This window comes from Marmota marmota, unplaced genomic scaffold (genome assembly GCF_001458135.2).
Source record: "Marmota marmota marmota unplaced genomic scaffold, marMar, whole genome shotgun sequence".
NCBI lineage: Eukaryota > Metazoa > Chordata > Mammalia > Rodentia > Sciuridae > Marmota > Marmota marmota.
The window spans coordinates 52,214,550-52,237,890 of NW_026000108.1; the positions used below are offsets into that span (position 1 = coordinate 52,214,550).

General features: G+C 34.5%; 1 protein-coding gene and 1 pseudogene across 1 annotated transcript in view; both read right to left on the minus strand.

The window, feature by feature from the left end:
- Positions 1-10,183: 10,183 nt before the first annotated feature.
- Positions 10,184-11,542, minus strand: LOC125610845 (annotated as a pseudogene).
- Positions 10,184-23,341, minus strand: part of LOC107138989 (transmembrane protease serine 11E-like) — a 41,564-nt gene continuing 28,406 nt past the window's right edge. The window contains exons 6-10 of the mRNA XM_048784590.1: positions 23,275-23,313; positions 21,503-21,680; positions 20,349-20,608; positions 19,659-19,801; positions 10,184-13,925 (exon numbers count right to left, since the gene is read on the minus strand). Of these exons, the coding sequence (XP_048640547.1) occupies positions 13,764-13,925; positions 19,659-19,801; positions 20,349-20,608; positions 21,503-21,680; positions 23,275-23,313 (782 nt within the window). The 3' untranslated portion in view covers positions 10,184-13,763. The remainder of the gene's footprint in view (positions 13,926-19,658; positions 19,802-20,348; positions 20,609-21,502; positions 21,681-23,274; positions 23,314-23,341) is intronic.

Here is a 23,341-nt window from a genome sequence, read left to right on the forward strand (position 1 = left end):
TTTTTTTTTTTTTTTTTTTTGAGACAGGGTCACACAATCTGAGAATTGAGAATATAATCAGTGCTATGATGTGCTGCTCAGATCTTCAGAATCAAAGCGGCCATTCCCCTAGCTACCAAGAGTTTTGCCTGATGCTGGCTCATAGGAATTGTGCTCAATCAAAAGAAGCAGCCTTCACTTTCTTAATTATTTTCTTTGCTGTGCAGAAGCTTTCTAATTTGATTACATGCCACTTACTGATTCTTGTTTTATTTCTTGAGCTTTAGGTGTCTTGTTGAGGAAGTCAGTACCTATACCAATATGGAGTGTTGACTCTGTGTTTTCTTCTAGCAGTTGCAAGGTTTGTAGTCTGCTTCCTAAGTCTTTGTACCATTTTGATTTGAGTTTTGAAAGATAGGGATCTAATTTTTATCTTCTACATATAGTTAACCAATTTTCCCAGCACTATTTGTTTAAAAGCCTGTCTTTTCTCCAACATGTATTTTTGGCATTTTTGTCAAGTATCAGATGGCTCTACATATGTGGGTTTGTTTCTGTGCATTCTATTCTATTCCATTGGTCTTCATGTCTTCATTGATGCCAATACCATGCTTTTTGTTACAATAGTGCCAAAGTATAATTTGAGATCAGGTTTTGTGATGCTTCCTGCTTTGCTTTTCTTACTCAGAATTGTTTTGGGTTTTTTGTCTTATTTTTAATTTTTATTTATTCATTTTTTTAGTTCTGTGAAGAATGTCATTGGTATTTTATGGAGACTGCATTAAGTTTGTATCTTGTTTTTGGCAGGATGGCCATTTTGACAATATTAATTCAGTCTATCCAAGAACATGGGAGGTCTTTCCAACCTCTGAAGTCTTTTTAAAACTTCTTTCTTAAGTGTTCTGTAGTTTTCATTGTAGAGTTCTTTTACTTCCTTGGTTAAATTAATTCCTAGGGTTTTTTTAAAAAAGATATTGTAAAGGGAATGGTTTTCCTGATTTCTTTCTCAGCTGAATTGCTGTGGGAGTTCATGAAAGCTATTGATTTATGAGTATTGACCTTATATCCTGCTACTTTTGTGGAATACGGAAGCAGGATATTCGGAGATACAGGGAAAGGTAATGGAAAATAAGGAAATGTAAAGTAATTGGTGGCCTACACTTGGGTAATGAAACTTGTTGGCTCTTCCTAGGACACATATCCAGAAATGGTGATATTAACATTTAACATGATCTGAGGGTGAAGTTTTTGGCCTTTGATGACAAAATGTCACCTAACACACACCTACAGAGGCCCAGGAGAAGGGTTTATTTCAACCTGTCTGAAACAAACAAAAGCAGCCTTCAAGTTCCTGAAAAACAACTTGGGCCACTATTAATTAGCATCTTCACTCCTATATTAGAGGTGTCTTCACAGGTGTTACCCATAGCAAAGCTAATGGGAATTTCCTGCTTTAGCTGTGTGACTTCTGAAATTGGTGATGAAAGCAATTAAGTAAAGGTAATTGAAGCCACAGGGTCTAATCAGGTTTTTCTTTGGTTTTACAGCTTCAGTCAGTTTAAATCTAATTATTCTGATATGAATACTAGTTTGCTGGTGATGCAGGCCTTTTTGCTTACTTTTAATATCTTAGTCATTACCCCTCATTTCCACTAGATGGTGTGCAGAGACTGAGGAAATAAATGAAAAGCAAAGGATTTACTTTTTTGTTGTTGTGTGAGTAAAAATCTGAGAATTTTATTTGGATTTCATTCCTTTTAACACTAATTAATCTAAAGCAACTGAAGAGACCTATAATAAAAAATATTTATATTTTTGACCTTGTTTCTAATCAAAACCTCTCCTTTACGGCATTGTCCTATTAATATTCCTTTTCAATTTTGAGTCTTTGAAACATAAATCTCTTTTCTGTCAAAAGGCAAACAGAGAATTAAAATAGACAAGAGAAGGCAGAAGGAAGCCACACTAGAAATGACTGAAATCACCCTCGTGGGCAGAGAGGGAAGAAAATATAGCTGTGTTTTTTGTTTAGCAGCAGCTTCTACAGAGGAATGTCACCCTTGGAGACACACTCAGTTACTCCTGGGACATGGCTCCTTGATGGCAGAGTCTGCCTTAAGTGACATAAGAAATATAAGGGGCAGCTGTGACTGAATAAAAGCCAAAGTGGCTACAGAATGGGGGCAGGGGGAGGAACAATCCTTTCCTGAGCCTTAGAGATGTACTGACATGTGGAAGATTGACAAACAGACATTGCTCAGGGAACTGAATCTGCCAGAGGGAACAATTTTCCATAATGTAACAATGCCTTCCAAAATTTGAGAAATACTGGAATGACCAGTTCTTCCTTTTGACTAGCACATTCCCCAGGCTTGTAAGCTTCACAACCACCTATGTTGTCATTAGTCTCCGACATCTGGACTTATTTAGAGCCCCAAGCCCACTTTCAGCTGAATGCTAGTTTGGACAAACTGAGCCTGTGTTTCCCAATTTGCAAATCTATCTCCACCCAATATCTTCATTTGATTTTAGCTTCATTTATGGCATATTAGTATACAGATCCCAGTCACTTTAACCTCCAAAACTACCAGGATTCAGGTTCCATTAAACAGAGGTAGAATCAATATTGCTGATATTTGCCTTCATGAGAAGTTCTCTCCATTAAAAAAAAAAAGAGATGAATTTTATATAAGGAAAGGTGTGCCTTAAAACATTAAAATGCAATTCAAACTTAAAGATATCAGTTAAAGTAAAATCTATAAAAGGAAAAAAAAGCAAGGTTTCTTGAGAAAATTACAGCATTTACTTGCCACAGCACTTGCTTCTGACAATTGGGTAAAATTAGTAGTGAACTGGTAAATGCTTAACAACCCAACTTTCCCCAGGGGCAGCTTGTGGATTGGAGGCACAGAGGAAGACCTGATTTCTGTTTGCCAATTTCCATTATGTAAATATCCTGACATGCGTCATTTCAAGCTACCAACATGAAACTGATGAACTTGGCTTTAGGAGGTGATATGCACAGAGCTGGTTACTAGCACAACATTGGTAATGAATTATCATGGACTCTTCATTATTCCTAGGAACACTGCCTTCTCATTTTTATACATGTTAAGTGTTTGCACATATTTCCTCAGTTATCTTATTTGGTAACCAAAGAAAACAGTTTTTCTAACATCTTAAAAGTGTCAGGACTTTATTATTTTTTTAAACCTAAGGTCAAATACAAAAGCAATGAGCATTTATTACTATATAAGTGTTTAACAAGTACTACTCTCGCCACACAACAGCCTTCTAAAGCACATCTTTTCACTCTTCCTCAGTGAAGGCAGGTGTGTGTGCTTGGAATTTTTACTTGGCAAATACCAATTGATCATAAATGGCTCTTGTATTGAATGCTCTAATCCTTTCCTGACAAGTTTTCAGATGTATGACTTTCTACCTTCACCTCAGAGCTGATCCTAAGAGCATTTGGAGTGGGGTTCTCTTCCCTGTCCTTTGATTCTGCATTGCCAGTGGGATTGATTTCCTGCTCTGAAGACATTTTTAAAGGGTTTGTGGTAATAGGGTTTTTGCATATGGATATCCAGTTAACCAGTTGAAAGATGGTTAATGAAAATCAACTCTTTCAAAACCCATCCAATGTACCAACTGGTTTATGCCAAATCTGCTCTAAGATTATGTTTATCAAAGAAGGTTCTCCAGCAAATGATCATTTAAAATACAGATTCCTAGACTCCTCCAGACTGACTGTATTGAAATGTAAGAATAGGATTCAAGAGATTGTATTTTTGGCAGATACTCCTGGTAAATGTGATACATCACAGCTTGAAAACCATTCCTCTCATTGTACTCAGATGAGTTTTAATAATAATAAACTAGAATATCTAAAATATGTCTACTTTTCCTTTAAAAATTTAAAAGATCTTAAACATCAAAGGATGAGATCATGGTTTTGGCATGTATTGAAAATTATGAAAGAAATTATTAGTATTTCCTAAATCACTCATGTGCCATATTTTTAAGGAATAAAAATTTCTAATTTTTATTAGAAATTAGGCTAAAATTACTTAATTTCTAATTTTTTCTAAGGTTGATTTTCTTCTCTCAATAACTACTCTATGGTTATGCAAACGTTTGCATTAAAGGAAGAAGTGTGAGGGATGTAAAGAAATTCCTTTTACGATTTTTGCAACTGTGCTGTAAATCTAAAATTAATTCAAAATGAAAGCTGTTTAATGCTACTTACATCTTTTAAAATATGGAAGTAGACTTTATCACAGATATAACAAAATAGCTTAGAATTTTGGGTTACTTGGCTTGTGTTCTAGTTTTAACTATATTACACATCAGCCTTTTTTCTTGTGGCTTAAAACATTGAATTAAACTAGATCTGTTATGAAATTACATCCATCCCTACCACTATGAATCTTACCATTCCAATTTATATATTCTGATTATGATTTCTTTGTTCACAATATTTATTGTACATAAATTTTACCACAGTGAGAAACTATTTTTCATTCTCTTAATGGTATCCTCATGGACAGAAGTTCTTAATTTTGATGATATCCTATTGTCAAATTTTCCTTTATGGTGAGTGCCTTTTTGTGTCCTGTTTAGAAAATATTAACCTAACACAGATTATGAAGACATTTTCTCTTGTTTTTCATCTCATGTTTTATTATTTTGACTTTTACATTGTGATCTTGCCTGAATTACCTTGGAATTACTTATAGTATGTGGTATCAGAAAGGAGTCCTCCCTCCCTCCCTCTCTTCCTTTCTTCCTTCCTTTCTCCTTCCTTCCTTCCTTCTTTCCTTCCCTCCTTCCTTCTTTTTTATTTTTGCATATGGATATCTAGTTAACCCAAAACTACTTCAGGACCGATTTCATTATTAAAGGCGGTGCGGGGGAGGTTGGCACACATTTATGTCATCTCTCTCCTTTTTTTTTTCTTCTTCTCTTGCCCTCTGCCTTCTACCATGGATTGACACAGCAAGAAAATCTTTAGCAAATATTGATCCCCTCGACCATAAACTTTTCAGCCTCCAGAACTGTAAAGCCAATAAATTTCTGCTTATTATACATTATTCAATCTCAGGTATTCTATTATAACAACACAAAATAGGCATAAACATAAGGAAACACAGAATAATCATCTCCTCCAACAAGCTCTGCCCTACACAATTAATCTTAGCTCCATACTCTTCTTCAGACTGCCCAAAGTACCCCACTACATGCCTCTCTGTTACTGTCCCTTCCACTGGAGTGTTGAGAGCCACATTCACCTTGTATTTCATTTACTTTCTATTCCCTTACTAAAATTTACTATTTTATTTATTAAGTGAATGGACTGGGAAATAAAAGTCAAATTGAGTCACAATGTTTGATTGACCTACAAGTACAAGCTTGGGATAGGCACCCTCTAACATAGCCCTCTATGATTCCAACCTCCTGAAATTTACAAGCTTGTGTACTTCAGTTCCCCAAGTTTAGACTGGATTTAATGATGGTCATGATGGTTCTTCTTCAAATTTATAATTTTAGGTGAATGTCAAGTACGTGAAAATTACCTTCATGACAAGTCCTCCTCATGGAAAAAAAAAATAGAAGAATTTTATATCAGGAAATATCTACTTCAAAACATTAAAATACAATTAAAACATAAAGATATTAGTAAAAGTAAAATCTATACAAGGAAAAACAAGGCAAAGTTTTCTTCAGAAAATTACAGCATTTACTTGCTTACCAGAGCACATACTTCTCAAATAGAATGTAGCTAAGATGATGGGATGTTGTTCCCAAGATCAGGTTAGTGTCACTTCTAAGGTTACAAAAAGAGCATAACTTCTGTCTTGGACCTTTTACTGGGTTACATAGTGTCCCCAAAACATTCATGTCCACCTGGAGCATCAGAAAGTAATTTTGATTAGAGACAATATCTTTGTAGATATATTTAGTTTAGGTGAGTTTTACTGGATTAAGGTGGATTTTAAGCCAATGACTGGTATTCTCCTAAGAGGCAATAGACACAAACACTTAGGTGATACCACCATGTGACAACAGAGGCAGAGATTAGAGTAATGAGGTCATAAACAGAGTGCATGTATGGTGTAGTATCAGAAATGATTACTAAAAAGGAAAATGAGTCACAGCGGCTACTATGCAAGATAAAATGATCAAACTAAGCCTCTCTGAGGAGTTGACAACTGGACAGAGCCTTGAGTGAAAAGAAAGGAAGGGGGAAAGAAATCACATGATATTTATAGAACCAGCTTTCCAGGAAGATAACACAGTCAAAGTAAAAAATGTGGGAGTGGAGGAAGTCATGAGATGCTTGAGGGATAATGAAGTTGCCAAAGTAGTCAGAGTACAGAGAGGCAGAGAAAGAGAGGAAAGAAAATATGTTATTGAAGAAATGGGCAAAGAAAAATTGTTTTTATTGGACCTTGTAGAGTGCAACAAGGACTTTCAGTTTTATTCTAAGTCCGGTAAAAAGCCATTGTAGATTTTTTATGTGGTTGAACTCATGTTTCAAAAGGTATTCTATGACCTTTCTGAGAAGAGAGAAATGGGTGGCAAGCTAAGTAGGAGCAGAAGGCAGGGAATTAAGAGAATGCTGCAGTTATAGAGGTGAGAAAAAAAAAAGATGGTTATTCAGACTATGAAAATAGTTAGAAAGGTTGAAGTCTTGTATGTTTTGAAGGTAGACCTGGCAGGGATGAATTGAATATGGTGGGGACATTTGGAGCCTGAGAAACTGGATGCATGATGATGTCATGAGTGGGGACACTTAGGGAAAGCAGGGAGTGGAACCTGGGAGATTTCATTTATAGACATGTTCCAGGTGAAAGTCCTTCTGATATTTATGAGGGGGATCATAACATCCTTGGTAACAGGTGGGCAGGCAGAGTGTGCAGTTACAGCTCTGGTAAGTATGTAGAGATGGTCCAGAGGGTCTGTTCAAAGTATCTTATGTCCCCTTCAATTTTCAGTGAAGGAGGTAAGAAACAAAATCATCACCAGTTCCCAGAGAATGGGAGAAAATCTTTACCACCTGTACCTCAGATATGGCATTAATTTCCAGGATATACAAAGAACTCAAAAAACTCAACACCAAAAAAAACCAAAAAACCTCATCAACAAATGGGCAAAGGAACTGAACAAACACTTAACAAAATAAGAAATATGAATGGTCAAGAAATGTATGAAAAATATTCCATATCTCTAGTAAAAGAAAAGTGGTTCATGACTGACACCCGGAATAAGAAGTATGTTTATTGTCATGTGCCTGACAAGGCTGCTCTGCGTAGAGAGAGGGAGAGCAGCAGCAACTCTCTCTTGAATGTTACCTTTTATAGGCTAGAATCATGGCTGCAGGGTAGGGGCGGGTTTAGTCTTGACTGGCATAATAAGCATTCCCTGTTCTTGTGGAAGGCAAGTGTGTTTCTTGGGAACAAAGACAGGCAGTTTTCCTATCTCTCAGAAGAGGGAACAGGGAAACGAGCATGTCTCTTATCTTCTCAAGGAGAGAACAGGGAAACCAGTAAGTCCCCATCTCAGGGCCCCATAAGTTCTCTTCTATCTCTCAATTAGAGAACAAGGAGACTGGCACATCTCCAGACTGGTAGGGTTTATCTCAGGCTAGTTCTATTTCTTGGGAATAAAAACAGTATTCATAAAGCGGGGGTGAGGGAAAGGAAAATGGCTGCAATTATGCCAACATCTAGCAATTAGAGAAATGCAAATTAAAACTACACTGAGATTCCATCTCACTCCAGTCAGAATGGCAATTATCAAGACTATGAGTAACAATAAATGTTGGCAAGGATGTGGGGAGAAAGGTACTTTCATACATTGTTGGTAGGACTGAAAATTGGTGCAACTACTCTGAAAAGCAGTATGGAGATTCCTTAGAAAAATTGGGATGGAAACCACCATTTGACCCAGTTATGCCACTCCTCAGTCTATACTTAGTGGACTTAAAAATAGCATACTATGATAATGCAGCCACCTCAGCATTTATAGCAGCTCAACTCACAGTAGCTAAGCTATAGAAACAACCTCAAGTGTCCTTCAACGAATGAATGGATAAAGAAAATATGGTTTATATACACAATAGAATATTAGTCTTAAAGAATAATGAAATAATGGCATTTGCCAGTAAATGAGAATATCATGCTAAGTGAAATAAGCTAATTCCAAAAAACCAAAGGTTGAATATTCTCTCTGATTTGTGAATGCTAACCAAAAACAAGGGTGGTTGGGGAGGGGAATAATAGAAATCCATTGAATTAGACAAAGGGAAAGGAAGGAAAGGGAGGAGGGAGAGTATTAGGGAAGATAGTAGAATTAATCAGACATAACTTTCCTAGCTTCATATTTGAATACATGACCAGGGTAACACTGCATCATGTACAACCACAAGAGTGGGATCCTAAATAGAATGAGTTACACTCTATGTATGTATAATTTGAAAAAATCCATTCTACTGTCTTGTATAATTAAAAAGAACAAATTTTAAAAAATGAAAACGAAACAAAACAAAATCATCACTGGAGAATGAGGATGGGAGGAAGGTGTTCGAGGAGCTGAGAAAAGGAAAATGAGCTGGACAGTGATTGAAGAAGAGAGCCAAAATGCAATCGGGGGAGCACTGCGTGTGCTGGAGGTGTGACCATGGACCTGAAGCTAGAACAGTCAGGAGGGTTGGGAGTTCTTCTCCAAATATGTTTGAGAACAAGGTGTAGGGAAAGAGTAGGGAGAGCAGGATTTTAACAGGGTGTGGTAAAAAATGAGTGTCACAGAGTGACAAAGCAAGAGAGAAGCAAAGGAATAAAAGTACATGGAAAGCAGTGAGCATAGAGATTGACAATGAAGTTTAAGAGAGAAAACTATGCCAAAGTGGAGACTATTGATGAATCTGTGTTAACTAAAGGAGATCTTCTGCTTGCATTTCTCAGGGTGTTTTTCACTCCACCTTGAGAGTTGTATAAGAAAAAAATATGTTAATACAAATGACAGGGTTGTGGCTATAACAATTAATACCAAAATATTTATTGAATATAAACCTACATTGAAATTTCTTCTATGGTGCAGAAGATGATACACGTGTCAGAAAACCAGGAGATGTGTGTGTTGCTGGGGATCAAACCCAGGGCCTTGTGCACACTAGATAAGTCCTTTACTGCTGAGCTACACACACAGCCCTTAATAAATCTTTATTGCACACCAGTCATAAATAATGTATTTTTGTACTATTAAGAACATAAAAATGAATCACACATGGTTCCTATCCACATGGAGCTTATAGTCCAGTCATTACAGTCACTTCTGTCCACACATGTACAGAGTATAAGTACTGAGAGATAAAAAGTGATAAGGAACTATCTGAAAAATATATGACAGTTTCTTGCAAAAACTAAGCATATACTTAATAATATAACTTAGCAATTGAACTCTAGGCCATTAATCCCAGAGGAGTGAAATTTATGCTCATACAAAAACTTATACATGAATGTTCTAAGAAATTTTATTCGTAATGGCACCAAAACTGAAAACAACTGAAATGTCCTTCGATGGGTAAATGGTTAAACAAACTCTCAAATATTCATAGCATGAAATACTTCTCAGCAATAAAAAAGAATAAGCTATTTATACACAAAAACTTGCATAGATCTCAAAGGAATTGTGCTGAATGAAAAAGCCAACCTGAAAAGGTTATATACTATATCGTTCTATTTATGTATACTTGATATGGTAAAATTATACAGATGGAAATCAGATGATTGCTTGCCAAAGACTTGGTCAGGGGATAGGGTCAGGGACGGATCCAGGTAGCAGTAGATAGGTAGAATCTTGTGGTCAAGCATCTTGACTGTAGGGATGATCACACAAATCTATATAGGTGATACAATTACATAGAACTAAGCACATTCTCATGCAAACACACATTGTTATATTTTTAAAACTGGTGAAATCTGAATAACATTGATAGTTGGTCTTCATGTCAACTTTCTGGTTATGATATTGTACAATAGTTAAGAAAGCTGCTACCATTGCCAGAAACCGAGTAAAAGAATTTTTCTGTATTGTATCTTATAATTGAATGCAAATCTATTCAATAATCACCTAAAATAGTAAAGAATTTCATAAAGGAGGAAGTTACATATTTGGGGAATCAATCGTGGAGGAGGCAACATTGGAAGTATGCTGTAGATTTTATTATAATCTGGGAAATGCATCATTAGGCTGTTTTGTAAGTGAACAAACATCAAAGCATATACTCACACAAACTTAGATGGTACACATCAGTCATTTGACCCAAAGTGGATAAGGTGACCACTGGCAAAACATGTCATAACGTTTTACAATATTTTTTACAGGGAAAAGGACTATACTCTAAAATAGCAATTAAAAGTACAGTTTAGTAAATATATTAACCATTAATTTAGTTGCTTATTATCATTATTTACTGATGTAGTTGCATGTGCTATACTTCTATATAACTGGCAGTGGAGTAGGTTTTTTTTTTTACCAGCATCACCACAAATGCATTGCACTTCAACATTGTGAATGGTGCAATAAAACAAGATGATAGGAATTTTTAAATTCTATTATAATCTTATGAATGCATCGTCTTAGATTGTAATCTGTCATTGACTGAAATGTTATTATGTGGCACATGACTATAATAAAGCATGATGCAAAAATAAAATATCCATTCAACAACATTAATTGAAAGATTATCATACAGAGAAAACTTTAGTGTGTACTATGGGAAGAGATAAAAGATACTGAAGACAAACCTCCTGGATTCTCTTTATAAATTTTTGTATTTGCTCATTTTAGATATACATGACAGTAGAATGTATTTGGACATATTATACACACATGGAGTAGAACTTTCCATTCTTGTAGTTGTACGTGATATGGAGTTACACTGGTCATGTATTCATATATGAACATAGGAAAGTTATGCCCAATTCATTCTACTGTTCTCCTAAACTCTTGTACAATTAATAAACATTAAAATCACAACTTCTTAACCTCTAAAGCCATGGTTAATACATAGTCAAGAATACCAAAACTCACTATCAGTTACTTTTGGAAAAAAAAGCTACTGTTTTATTTATTGATTTAATAAAGTTTTATTTATACAAATGTGCAATTGGTTGGACCTGTTCATTGCATTTTCACCAGCAGCTGGGGCATCTCCATCCTTGGTATTTCTGGTATAAATTTCTTGAGCTCTGTGCTTTGAGACCAGTTTGAGAAGTCCTTTACTGAGGAGCTCCTGAAGGGCTTCAGTCTCTCAGAGACAACAGCTGGCATTTGGGACCTTCCTTACAGAGTTTGACAGAAGTAGCTTTGTCAAAAGACTAGTTGATGAGCTTGTTCCGACTTTGCCTTTGAACCACTTCTTTTTGGCTTAGCCCCAGATTTGGTCACTGGGTCTGTCTTTTGGGGCCAATTTTCCCTCATCTTTTTTTTTTTTCCTTGTCCTTAGGCAGCATCGTGAAGTACAGAGAGCAGTGGCTGCTACTGGAGCCTCACCACAATGTTACACAAAAAGGCAAATCTACTATTCTAAAAATATGGTACTGTATTATCTATTTCTCTATGCACATGAAGTTTGAACTATTGCTCATATTTTCACTGAGATCCAAAACCCTATTTCTCAAATCTCTTGCAAAAGGAAATACCAAAAATATTTTTCTGAGGAATGTAATTCACTTATAAAATTAAACTTCTAAACTTTCTCTTTAATTTAAACCCCTTCAAGTTTGTTTGCAGAGGGAGTTTTTCAAATCATGTATCATATATTTTACTTTAGTTTGGAATCTAACCCCTAGAAATATAGAAAATACTAATAATGATGTCAATTTAAATGAGATATTCATAAATTCACTTGCAAAGATGAGTTCTATTATTTGTTTTTGCAAGGCCCTTATATGGAATTTTGACTATGGTTTTCATTATTACTTGAAAGTACAGACATCCTTAAATCCAGATATCCTTTTACACTAATATTCTCATAGCATGAGTGTGCCACTTAGTGGCCCAACTTCAGAATATACTTGGAGAATCAATTTTTAAGGGACCACTGTAGGCAATTTAGTTTGAAATATATTTATATCTTTGTATGATAGTCATCATTTCCCTCAAATTTCCCCCCAAATATTATATGAACAAGATAGTTTATGCAAAATATTTAACACTTATGTCAGCTTTCATACCTTATTTCATATCTCATTTTAGACAAGTTCCCAAATTTTATCATTTTATATGACAATGTTATTTGGGTTGATAAAAATCAAATTTTTTCTGCTGCTATTCTTTTTCAAAGTGGCTATTGTATAATACAGAACATGCATGTTCTGTATACATAGAGGAAAGGGTAACCAAAGACTCAGCACAATCTCATCATTAACAAATCACATATCCTAATTTCAATATGGTCTAGATCATTTGAATGTTGTGTCTTTAAAGACTCAGTAAACAATTACCAAAATTATTACTGTGAAGGTGGCCAACATTAGGCTTTTACTCTTCAGTCTTATATCTAGGCAACTAGAATTCAGTGCTGCATTAGATGTAGGAGGAAGGCAACTTCAGAACGTATTCCCTATCATATCCTCCCATCTCAGTGCAGATGAGTTTAGCAGGGCCACTAGTCAAACCAAGACTGGAAACAACAGCAGAGAAAGCATATTTGCAATCATCTCAAAGTGGAGGCCTAAGCCCCAGCTTCAGGTGCATGACTACAGCTACACAGTAATGCCCAAGCCTTATTCCCTTCAAGGTTTTGCAGTTTGAGAAAGCTTTAGATGCACAAGCAGGCACTTATTGATCCCATTCAGTCAAGGCCATTTCAGTCAATAGTTTAGACAGATTCTTTCTTCATTACCTCCTGTTCAACCACATAATTATTTTAGTACATAAGGTATGCCAGTTGTTCTCAAATAAATTTTCATTCTAGTCTCAAATTTTTAAAGAATTTTCAGTGAGTTTACTAATAATATGTTCCCCATCTTCCATTTCTTCATGGATTATTATATTATACTGTCAAGCAAATAGGTGATTCACTTATTTCACTATTATCGTCTTGAAACCTTCAACAGTGCAATATTAAATAACTATGATTCACTTTAACTTGTCCAGAACATTAGAGAAAGTTTGTGTAATTACTGTAGTCACAAAAAAAAGATCATTTTCATTTTTATCTTTGAGGTTGTTTAAAAATAAAAATAAAGCTCTTTTGGTTTCTCTCTGTATTTCTTTAACTTAGTTTCCTTTCTTTCTCCATCTTTAAATGTTGAATAGTCTGCTGTTTCTGTTAGATTGATCTTCCTTAATGAATATGAACATTTACCACATTCCACAAAAAAAACTTTTTTTGCATATATAATTTTTTTCTTTTTTATATTTTCTTCCATTCCTTGTCATATACAATGAAAGTGGGAATTTCTTGCAATGAGAGAAGTTGAGGAAATGAACAGGATTATTTCAAATTGTGTATATGCACAAGGGATTTATAGTAATAAATCAAAATTTTGATGACAGAAACCTAGAAAACAAATGAATGCAGGTTGAGCAGAGTCCATCTGGTAGAATTCAAGATGCTCAGGTGTAGAGCAGAAGTAGGAAGGAAATATATGCATCAAACAGTTCAGTGAGACAGATCAGATCCTGGTGATTTGTAAGGCTTCCATAATTCTATTTCTGTAAGAATGGTCTATACACAAAAACTATATTTCATTCCACTGGACTTTTCTCTGTTAGATACCAGTTTTGGAAGCAATCCAGTCCCGGAAGGCAGTGACTCTAGTATAAACACCAGGTTTATTGGGTTGTCCACATTCATCTCCCCAGCTTACTATTCCAGCCAGGTACCAGATATCTCTAGCATCTGAACTGACCAATGGTCCTCCAGAGTCACCCTAAAGGAAAAGAGAGAGATTAGCATTTCATAACCCAGTTCATTACAGAGAAATTTATTATCTTTCTAAGTTTGGAATGTACAAAAGTGACGATTTGCAAAGGTCTTCAGTGTGTTCTAATAGAGGTGACACCCTATGTCAGGTATTCACACAGAGGAAGAATCCCAATGCCTGGGAAATTGACTTAACCTGGAGATTCAGTACATTGGGACTGAGATTTTCTATCTTTCAAGAATAGTACTTTTAACATCTGACAAAATAACTCCCTCTACAAGTTGGCTATGTATTCATAATGGCTTAACTCCCCACAAAAGGGAGAAGAGAGTTAATTACTGATTAGGAGAGCAGATATTAGTCAGATACTTGAATTCCAATTGCAAATTTGGGCTTTCCAAGCTGGCTTAGACCTCTGATTTACTTATTATTTATTATTTATTTATTAAAATATTATTTATACTACATTGTTATTATTTATTATTTATGAAAATTAAGTAAGGCAGTGAATGTAAAATATTTAGCCCTAGCACAAAGAAGAACTTAGGAAACACATATATAAAATCACAAATACCAATTGATTCTATCTTACAAACCCAGGAAGTCTGTTTCTTTACATAGGTCATAAAAACAAGGTATTGGCTGATTATTTTTCAAGATCCTTGGCCTCCAGGTATTGCCCACTCATAAAGTTAGGACTGTATGAAACTCTTAAATAATTAATCATTATTTCATAACTTTGTGTAATACTTGCAACAAAGCATAGAGTTACTTTCCATTTTCTTCAGTTAAGCAATAAAGAAAATGAAGCACAGAAAAATTTAGTATTTGCTGAGATCAAAGGTAAAAAATGTAAATTTCTCAACTTGAACTGGAGCACAGTGATCTAACTCATCTAACATGCTTCCCCGCTACGTTATACTAACTTCCTTGTGACTTTCCTTTTATCCTTTAAAAATTCTAGCATTAATAATAGCTAAAATAATAAAAATATTTGAATTAGTGTGTTTGTAATTTTAAACCAATTTTTAAATCAATTAGCCAATAAGTATTTTCTGATACCCTCATATGTGGTAAGAAATATAAAGAGTATAAACACATGGTCTTTGCCTTCAAGGATCCTGGAATATGCTTCTGGAAATTAAGATTACCACATCAAGCCACTTAAAATACATAATTTTAGCAAGGCACAGTGGCACATGCCTGTAATTCTAGTGGCTCAGGAGGATCTTGAGCTCAAAATCAACCTCAGCAATTTAACAAGGCCCTAAACAATTTGGGGAGATCCTTTCTCAAAATAAAAAAATTTTAAAAAGGGTTGTGGATGTGGCTCAGTGGTTAAGCCTCCCTGGGTTCAGTCCCTGGTTTCAATAAACACATAAATAATTTTAATAATTGAAACTAAAACCTATATACAGGCAGAAAAGATTGGGAGGAAGAAATACAATACGCCAGAGACAAAATCAGTTTAAGAAATAGAAATAAGCCGGGTGTGGTGGCACATGACTGTAATCCCTGTGGCTCAGGAGGCTGAGGCAGGAAGATCATGATTTTAAAACCAGTCTCAGCAAAAGTGAGGTGCTAAGCAACTTGGTGAGACCCTGTCTCTAAATAAAATACAAAATAGGGCTGGGGATGTGGCTCAGTGGTCCAGTGCCCCTGAGTTCAATCCCTGGTACCAAAAATAAATAAATAAATAAAATAAAGGAATAAAGGGGTCTGAAAATGGAGTAATTTTAAAGAAAGGAGCTATGTATTTAAAAATATTACAAGCTGATGAATAAGGTAAATTCTGCTTGTATCACAGAAAGAGAGAGTCTGTTCTATTAACACTAGTTAGCTGACATGTGACTAGGGAATAGAGGAGTTATATTCAGATAAGATGAAAGTTGTGATTGTTTATGTTTTCTCCTTAGACAGAGGAGCTAGAATAATCAAAGTAATAGTAAAATGTTCAGAAGAAAAGGAAAAAGTTCTCAGATTGGCTAAGACACAGACATAAGCCTTAGGAGCTCTCTTTTAAGAAAATATGGAGTACGTGTACCCAGTGTACCTTACCCAAAGAGATACACTCCAGATTAGTGTGGTTCTTGTGTCCTAGTAGCCTGCTGTGCTTAGGGCTACAGTTCCATACAGGACCAGTAAGCCAGTATTTCCACTGAATTGTTTCTGTATATTTTTAACATCTCTGCTCAACCATCAGCCCCTAGTCATTCTGTCTGTCAACAATGTCCAAGTTACTTTTCAAGGTATCAATTATTAGTTTTTTTTAATTCTCCAGTTACAAAAATGCAAAGTCTTTGAAGGATCTATCTCTAGTCCTTTTTTTTCTCACAAACTTTATCTGTCCTATAAATTCTGTCATTTTTTAGTAAAAAGTTAAGTAAGAAACAGAATAGGGAGTATATTAAGGAAGGTACATATTATAACAAAAACTTATAAAGAAGTCAACCACTGTCAGGGTCAGTGTTGTACTGAAGAACTTTTGAGAATGTTGTGAATATTCTATATCTCACTTGTAAAGTTGGTTACATAAGTATACATTTATCAAAACTGATCTGATTGTACACTTAAAATAGGTACTTTTATTGTAAGAACATCATAATTCCATTAACATTGATTTTAAAGAGCCAGATACAGTCTTACCCTGCAATAAAACTATTAAAATACTTTTTTTTTAAAAAAAAGTTAAACTAGGAGGTAATTGTAGTATTGAGATGAGATGTGAAATAATGAAGAAATAGAATAGATTGTTAATAAAAGGAAAAGAGATGAAAGAAATAAACTATATTATAAAGTGGAAAAATATTCTAGAACTTAAGCATAAAAGAGCAAAAGAAGACTCTAAGACTAGTGACCCATAATGAAAAAGTGAGAAACTTAAAAATGAAAAATTGGTTGTATGATGCCTCTTGAATTTGAGCTGGCACACATACAAATTTTCACCTAATACTAACAACTTAAAACATGTAAATGGAAATGGCTTTGGACTAGGTGGAAATGTGAGACTAAATTTGGACAACAGTTAAATGCTGACAATGTGGATTTGGAAATCACTAAAGGGGCCACTGAGTTCAAAGAAAAGATGACTTCTTTGGGTGCAAATAAAAAAAAAAAGATTTAAAAATATATTTTAATCTGAGACCTGAATCTTGAAGGATAGTTAGGCTTACAGAAAGGGAATAAAGATGGACCAAAAGATGGAACCAAAGACGATATATGCTGATTTCTTTCCTCTCCTATAATAGGAGAGGAAAGAAATCAGCATATTTCAGGATCATGAGCCTAAAGGATCATGCCTTAATAAAGAAGGGTAGCCAAACACCACTAAGATGAGGAAGAGCAGACTCAAGTAAAGATATTGATGATTTTTGAGTTATATAAATATTCAGAACCAGGCAAGTGGGAAAAATTGTGAATACTAGACATAAAAATGAAAGAAAAAAAAATAGAATGTTGTTTTCTTCAGCCATAGGAAAATAGGATATTATAATCACAAGGCTAACTTTGGTTCTTCTTTTTTACTTAGCAAAATTTTGGAAAGGACATTCAATTTTAACACCATTATCAAAATGACATTTTAGACTAGAAGACATTTTAGATGTAATTGTGTGATATATGTGATTTACTTCAAAATAGATTTAGAATTTTTGGGAGGTGAGAGGATTGTTTTAGAGTAGGTATGGATGAAATAATTTGACCATGAGTGATGGGTACATAGGGTTCATTAACCTGTTATTTTGATTTTTGTGTACATTTAAAATTTTCATAATAAAAATTATAGAAAACTGAAAGGACACGCATATATTCTAAAATTTTTAGGAAGTTACTATAAATGGAGACTGAGAAAATTGAATGATGATCATAAATGTGAATTACAAGATATTTTCTGTAGTAGTTCTAATAAAATTGGAAGCAAATAGGATAAAGATCATTAAGAGAAAAGCAGGTGTAGAATAATATCTGAACAATGTTCTATGGCAGATAAAAAAGACAATAAAATACAGGTAATTCTCATTATTCATAGTAGTTTTATTCTATCAAGTCATCACAGCCTATGAATTATTGACTATTGATCATTGCTAATAGAGGAAATCTAGTTAGTTTTCCAGGAACTTATAGTCACATGTTTGTCCACTGATCAATACATAACCATGTTTTGTATGCATTTTGTTTAAAGATACCTTATTTGTATATAATGCTGATTCATTAACACTGAATGCACAGTCAATAGTACTGTAAGTCATGCCTACACAGAGCTTACCTAAAATCTATATTTTCTCTACATGGCACATTAGAATCTTCATATACTACATTTTAGTACTAAACTTCAAGGCCACTTTAAACAGCAAAATCACCAGAAAAAAAGTGCAAATATAAAAAATGTGGCACTGAACACACCATGAAAAGGACACCTCTTTACAGAATGAAAGATGAAACAAAAAGGCACAGTTTCACCTTTGTTGACTTCGGTGGAAGCACACGTATTGGGTATTCAAATATTTACTACTCTATTCACACTCACGAATGATCATAAAAGTGCCTTAAGTATTGAGTTTGGGTTAAAACATTTTAATGAGTAGGTGCATTTGCAAATATGGAATCCACAAATAATTAAGACTGAGTGCATTTTCAAATGAATCTTTCATTATTTGATCCCAAATTCTGTATCTGGAAAAATTGTGCTTAAGAAATGAAGGGGAAATGAAGACTTGCAAAGAAAGAAAATCTAAGAGAATTGGTCATAGCAGACCTATAATAAAATAATAGCTAAAGGGGGCTTTTAACAGAGTGATTAAAAAGAAAATAAGGGCGACTCAGAGGCTGAAAAACAGGAGGATTGTAAGTTTGGGGTCAGCCTTGGCAATTCAGTGAGACCCTTTCTCAAAAATTGAAAAAGTCTGGGATGTAGCTCAGTGACAAGGAGCTCTTTTGTTTGACCCCCAGTACCAAAAACAAACAAACAAACAAAAAACAAAATTAAAAAGCCAGGACTCTTAGCAAGTCAGGGAAGAGGAAAAAACAAAAACTATGAGTAGACATTCCTTCTCCTCTTGAGTTTTTCATATTTTAGTAATTGAAGCAAAATATTCTATGATGTGTTTCTCAATACAGAGAGGAAATTTTAATGTTTATACATAATAATATTTAATGTTATAATTAGAGAAAGGTAAAGAGACTTAAGGGGAAAATATGTTTTCTATTCTATACTCCATTTAACTAATTAGATGTCAATAGTAGTACATTGTGATAAGCTACATATGTAAACACATAATTTAGAAGAACTACTAAAAATTTTCCAGATAGTCAAAATTATTAATAGACAAATCAAAATGAAAATCCAGAAAAAGTAACCGTATGATTTTATTTACATAACATTCTTGGAAATTACAAATTTATAGAGATACAGGATAAATTAAAAATTGCCAGATGTTAGGGGAGGCAGAGTTATTCTTAAGGTGGATCTTTATGCTGATAAAATAGATCCTGTCTTAACTGTTAGACAAATCTCTACATGTGCCACGATGCCACAGACATAGACACACCCTTTGTTCTAGTGTTGATTTCCTTAGTTTTATGCTGTACTCTAGTTAGGTGAAATGTAACCATTGGGGAAAGCTGGGTGAAGGAGGCAGGTGACTCCTCTGCAATATCTTTGCAACTTCCTGAAAATCCATGGCTATTTCAAAAAAGGTGAACAAATAATTATGCAGCATACTAATAGGTAAAACCACTTACCTGACATGCATCTCTTTTTCCTTTTAAGGAGCCAGCACATAACATTGTAGAAGTTATGACACCATTGTAAACCTGAGGTTTATTGCAGATTTTTGAGTCTATGAGATTGACCTGTACTTGCCGAAGATGATTTTGAGTGTATCCTAAAGGGAAAAACATATTTGTAGATATACAATGATTTGATAAACCTAAAGAAAGTTTTTCATAATTATTAGATAAGATGGTAATATGGAATCTTAGGATATATATGTTTTAGATGCACTAATATTTGGGAACAGAATTTTTTCCAAACTAGTTTAAATGAAAATTTAGGTACCACTCCATTGTTATGATTAGAAAAAAAATTCATTTGGGGAATATAGTGTCTTTATGATTCTCTGATCTTCGCAATTGGGTATATTTATGATCTTAAATCTCTTAAGTGGTTAATTCTCTAGTAAAACACTTAGGGGCTAGGAGATATACTTGATCTTTCAGACACCTTACTGGCATCATTACTGTAGCAGTAGTGAGGCAATTAATAGTAACCTAAGGCAGAAAGGATTTATGCATCTTGGAAATGCCAGAGTCTGGCTCAGTCCAGGTTTGTATGAGTGATGAACCTACTTTTGGCATAAAAACGCTGCTCTTTAAATGCCTTTGAAAGCCAAATTAGGTTAATCATAATTAAGCTTCAGTTCAGATGCCCACCATCAGTTTGCAGTACTCCAAATCCTGTCACAAACATCTCATCCCCTGGGTGGAACTCATGGGTTGCATCAGGGAGACAAATTCTATGTACTGCATTTGTGTAGGGAACAGGACTAGAAAGCTCTGCCAGTGAAATATCATATTCATGTGACGGGTATTTGTATTTTTCATGGACAATTATTCTCTGGAGGCCTTTTTTCATTTTTGGAGGTTGTATTGTTACTCCAAATGAAGCAGTCCATCTGGATGGGTCTTTATACCTAGGGAGAAAAGAAAGAAATGAGAGACTCCAGTTTACTATACTACCTATCTAATAATTTAACCAGCAAGTTTCAATATGAGTCTTGTTTTTTAAAATAATAGCTTCTGTCTACAGATATAAACTTTTTCCAATCTGAGAATAAGACTGAGGGGTCAGATAATGTGGAGACCAACATGGCACATTTCCTAGGTTATATAACAAGTCACCCACTTCAGATCCTTGGGCCTCTTGATGTTTTGGGGCATTTATGACTCCAAAGAACATCTGAAGAGAAATCTTGTACAGAATAGGAGAACTAAATGTATTCCTATGCCTCCTGTCCCCTGCCCACAAACATACAGGTTTCTTTGAAAACCATGAAGGCCACACTATAATTTAATGAAACATTACTATTTTATATACTATAAACATTTTGACACTGGATTGAAAAGTCTTCCATTCCTTGTAATATAACTACTCAATGTGTTCAATTGTCTAGTTTGCTACTTTCAAATTGAACAATCCTAATTATCTTTCTTTCTCCATGGAATTTTTCCACTGAGGTTAAATCTACAATCTTCTCAGCTCCATCTCTAACCAAGTTACTCAGTGAGTATTCAGCTTTTATACTTTAACTTCAAGTTCAAAGAACATAGATGATTTTAAAGTTCTTGCTTTCTTTGACCAACTATCATATATTTATTGATGGATAATTTACCTACAACAATTTATAGACCATAAAACCTTTAACTAAATTTTGTGATATTCTTACAGCATTTTGTGATGAACATGTTTTCTTTTAATTTATACTAAACTCATCTCTCTCAAAATTCATGAGCTATTTCACAAATAAAAAGTGCAAAACCCAATGCCCTTTGTTCACCCCCAATCATTTTCAGTGTTCAGGACTTACATTCGAAAGCAGTGAGCAGCACTCACAAGCCATGTACTATTGATTAAAGTCGCTCCACAGCGATGGGTCCCATCCCACTGTAGGCTGGCTTGCCACGGCCATTCTCCCTCCTCTACCTCTGTCCCACCAACAATCCTGAGACTTTCTGTTGAAGATTTATTCCTTCGTGTCCCACAGCCTGCCAAAAGGAGATAATGAACTAATTAGAGTTGTTCTAAGCATCAAATTGTATTACTACATCCCAAATTCTTGTACTTAGCGTTCTGATGGTATCAAATATTTTCTGATGTTCTTATCTTTCTGTAAACTCTAATAAACTCCTATTCATCTTGTAAGATTTAAATTAGCCATAATCTCTCCTAAGATAATTATTAATTTCCATGCCTCCAAACTGGACTAGTTATAACTTCTTTGATGCTTCCTTAATTAAAAATAACAAAAACAACAATGACACACTATGTGTGTGCTTATCATGTATTTATATGTGTGTATGCATGTACTTATGTTTTTTATATATTTTATTCCTCAACATTGTTTATTACAGGGTTTCTCAACCATTGACATTTTGAACCATATAATTCTTTGTTGTGGGTGTTTGTCCTGTGCATCACAGAATGTTTAGTAGGATCCCTGGCCTATACATCATAGATGTCAGCAGCACTCTGCATATTTGGGGGTAGGGGACAGCAGTGACTCCAAGGAACATATGTAAAGATGAACTTGTATAGAATGAGTCAGCATTTTCAAAATATGGGTAAAAATGTCACAATGAGGCATGATATCTAGGGCAACAAAATTGTTGAATACTGTTATTTTAGAATCATGTACTCATGCATCAGGCTCAGGCATCTATCTACACCCATTAGAGTGTGAGCTGCTTTAGGCAGAGGTTTTATCTTATCCATTTTGTATCCCTATGTTTAACAGTACCAGCACATAGTAGGCTACTAAAAAATATTGATGGCAAGAATATATATTCCACTTAGATGAGAAAATTATATTTTGGCTCCATGTTTAATTAACTTTAGAAATTAAGCAACATTCTGAGCTAGTGAGTAGCACATTTCCTTTCATTTTTTGAAGAAAAACATAGTACATGCTAATTTTGTAACTAGTAAATATCTTCTCTGAATTATGGTGGGGTTCTCTTCTATAGGGAAGGACTAGAAGTAGAGTAGGCATTTTAAAAATATGGGTAAAGATATTGTCTGGGTTATCTGTAATTTAATCAAAATAAACCTCAACCCTGTAAATTGCCTGCAATTTCCATATTATAAAATTAATAATATCAAGGAAATTTTATTCAGGGTATAGTGGCAATCAGTCTCTGCCTCTAGCTGAAAAATATACAGATCACTTTTATATAATCTTTAGAAAATTTTTGTGAGAGGAAATTATAGATATCTGCAAATAGAACATTGATAAGCAAACATTTTTTGCCTCTTCCTTAATAGTTGCAGAACTCACTTCCACTATACATGGCCACAGGCCACAGGCACCTATAAATCCTCTCCAGAGTGATCCCAATTTTGCTATTCTTTTGTGCCCCTGAGAGGTAAGATAAAGCAGTCTGAGCTGTGCTCAAATCAGTCAAACTTTATTCTGTCCCTACAATAGCAACACAAAGTGAGAGTAAAGGTTAAAGAATGTTAATTTTTGACATTAAGTGATGTGATCAAACATTCTGAACTAGTTGTATAGCTATATGTATTTATATTATTTATATATTAAATAATTTAAATTTATATATACTATTTATATATTAAACTTACAATTGTTCAGATAGTGGTCTGTTTCTGTCTTGTTGATTTCTGAAATACACAAAAATGGTGAATAAAA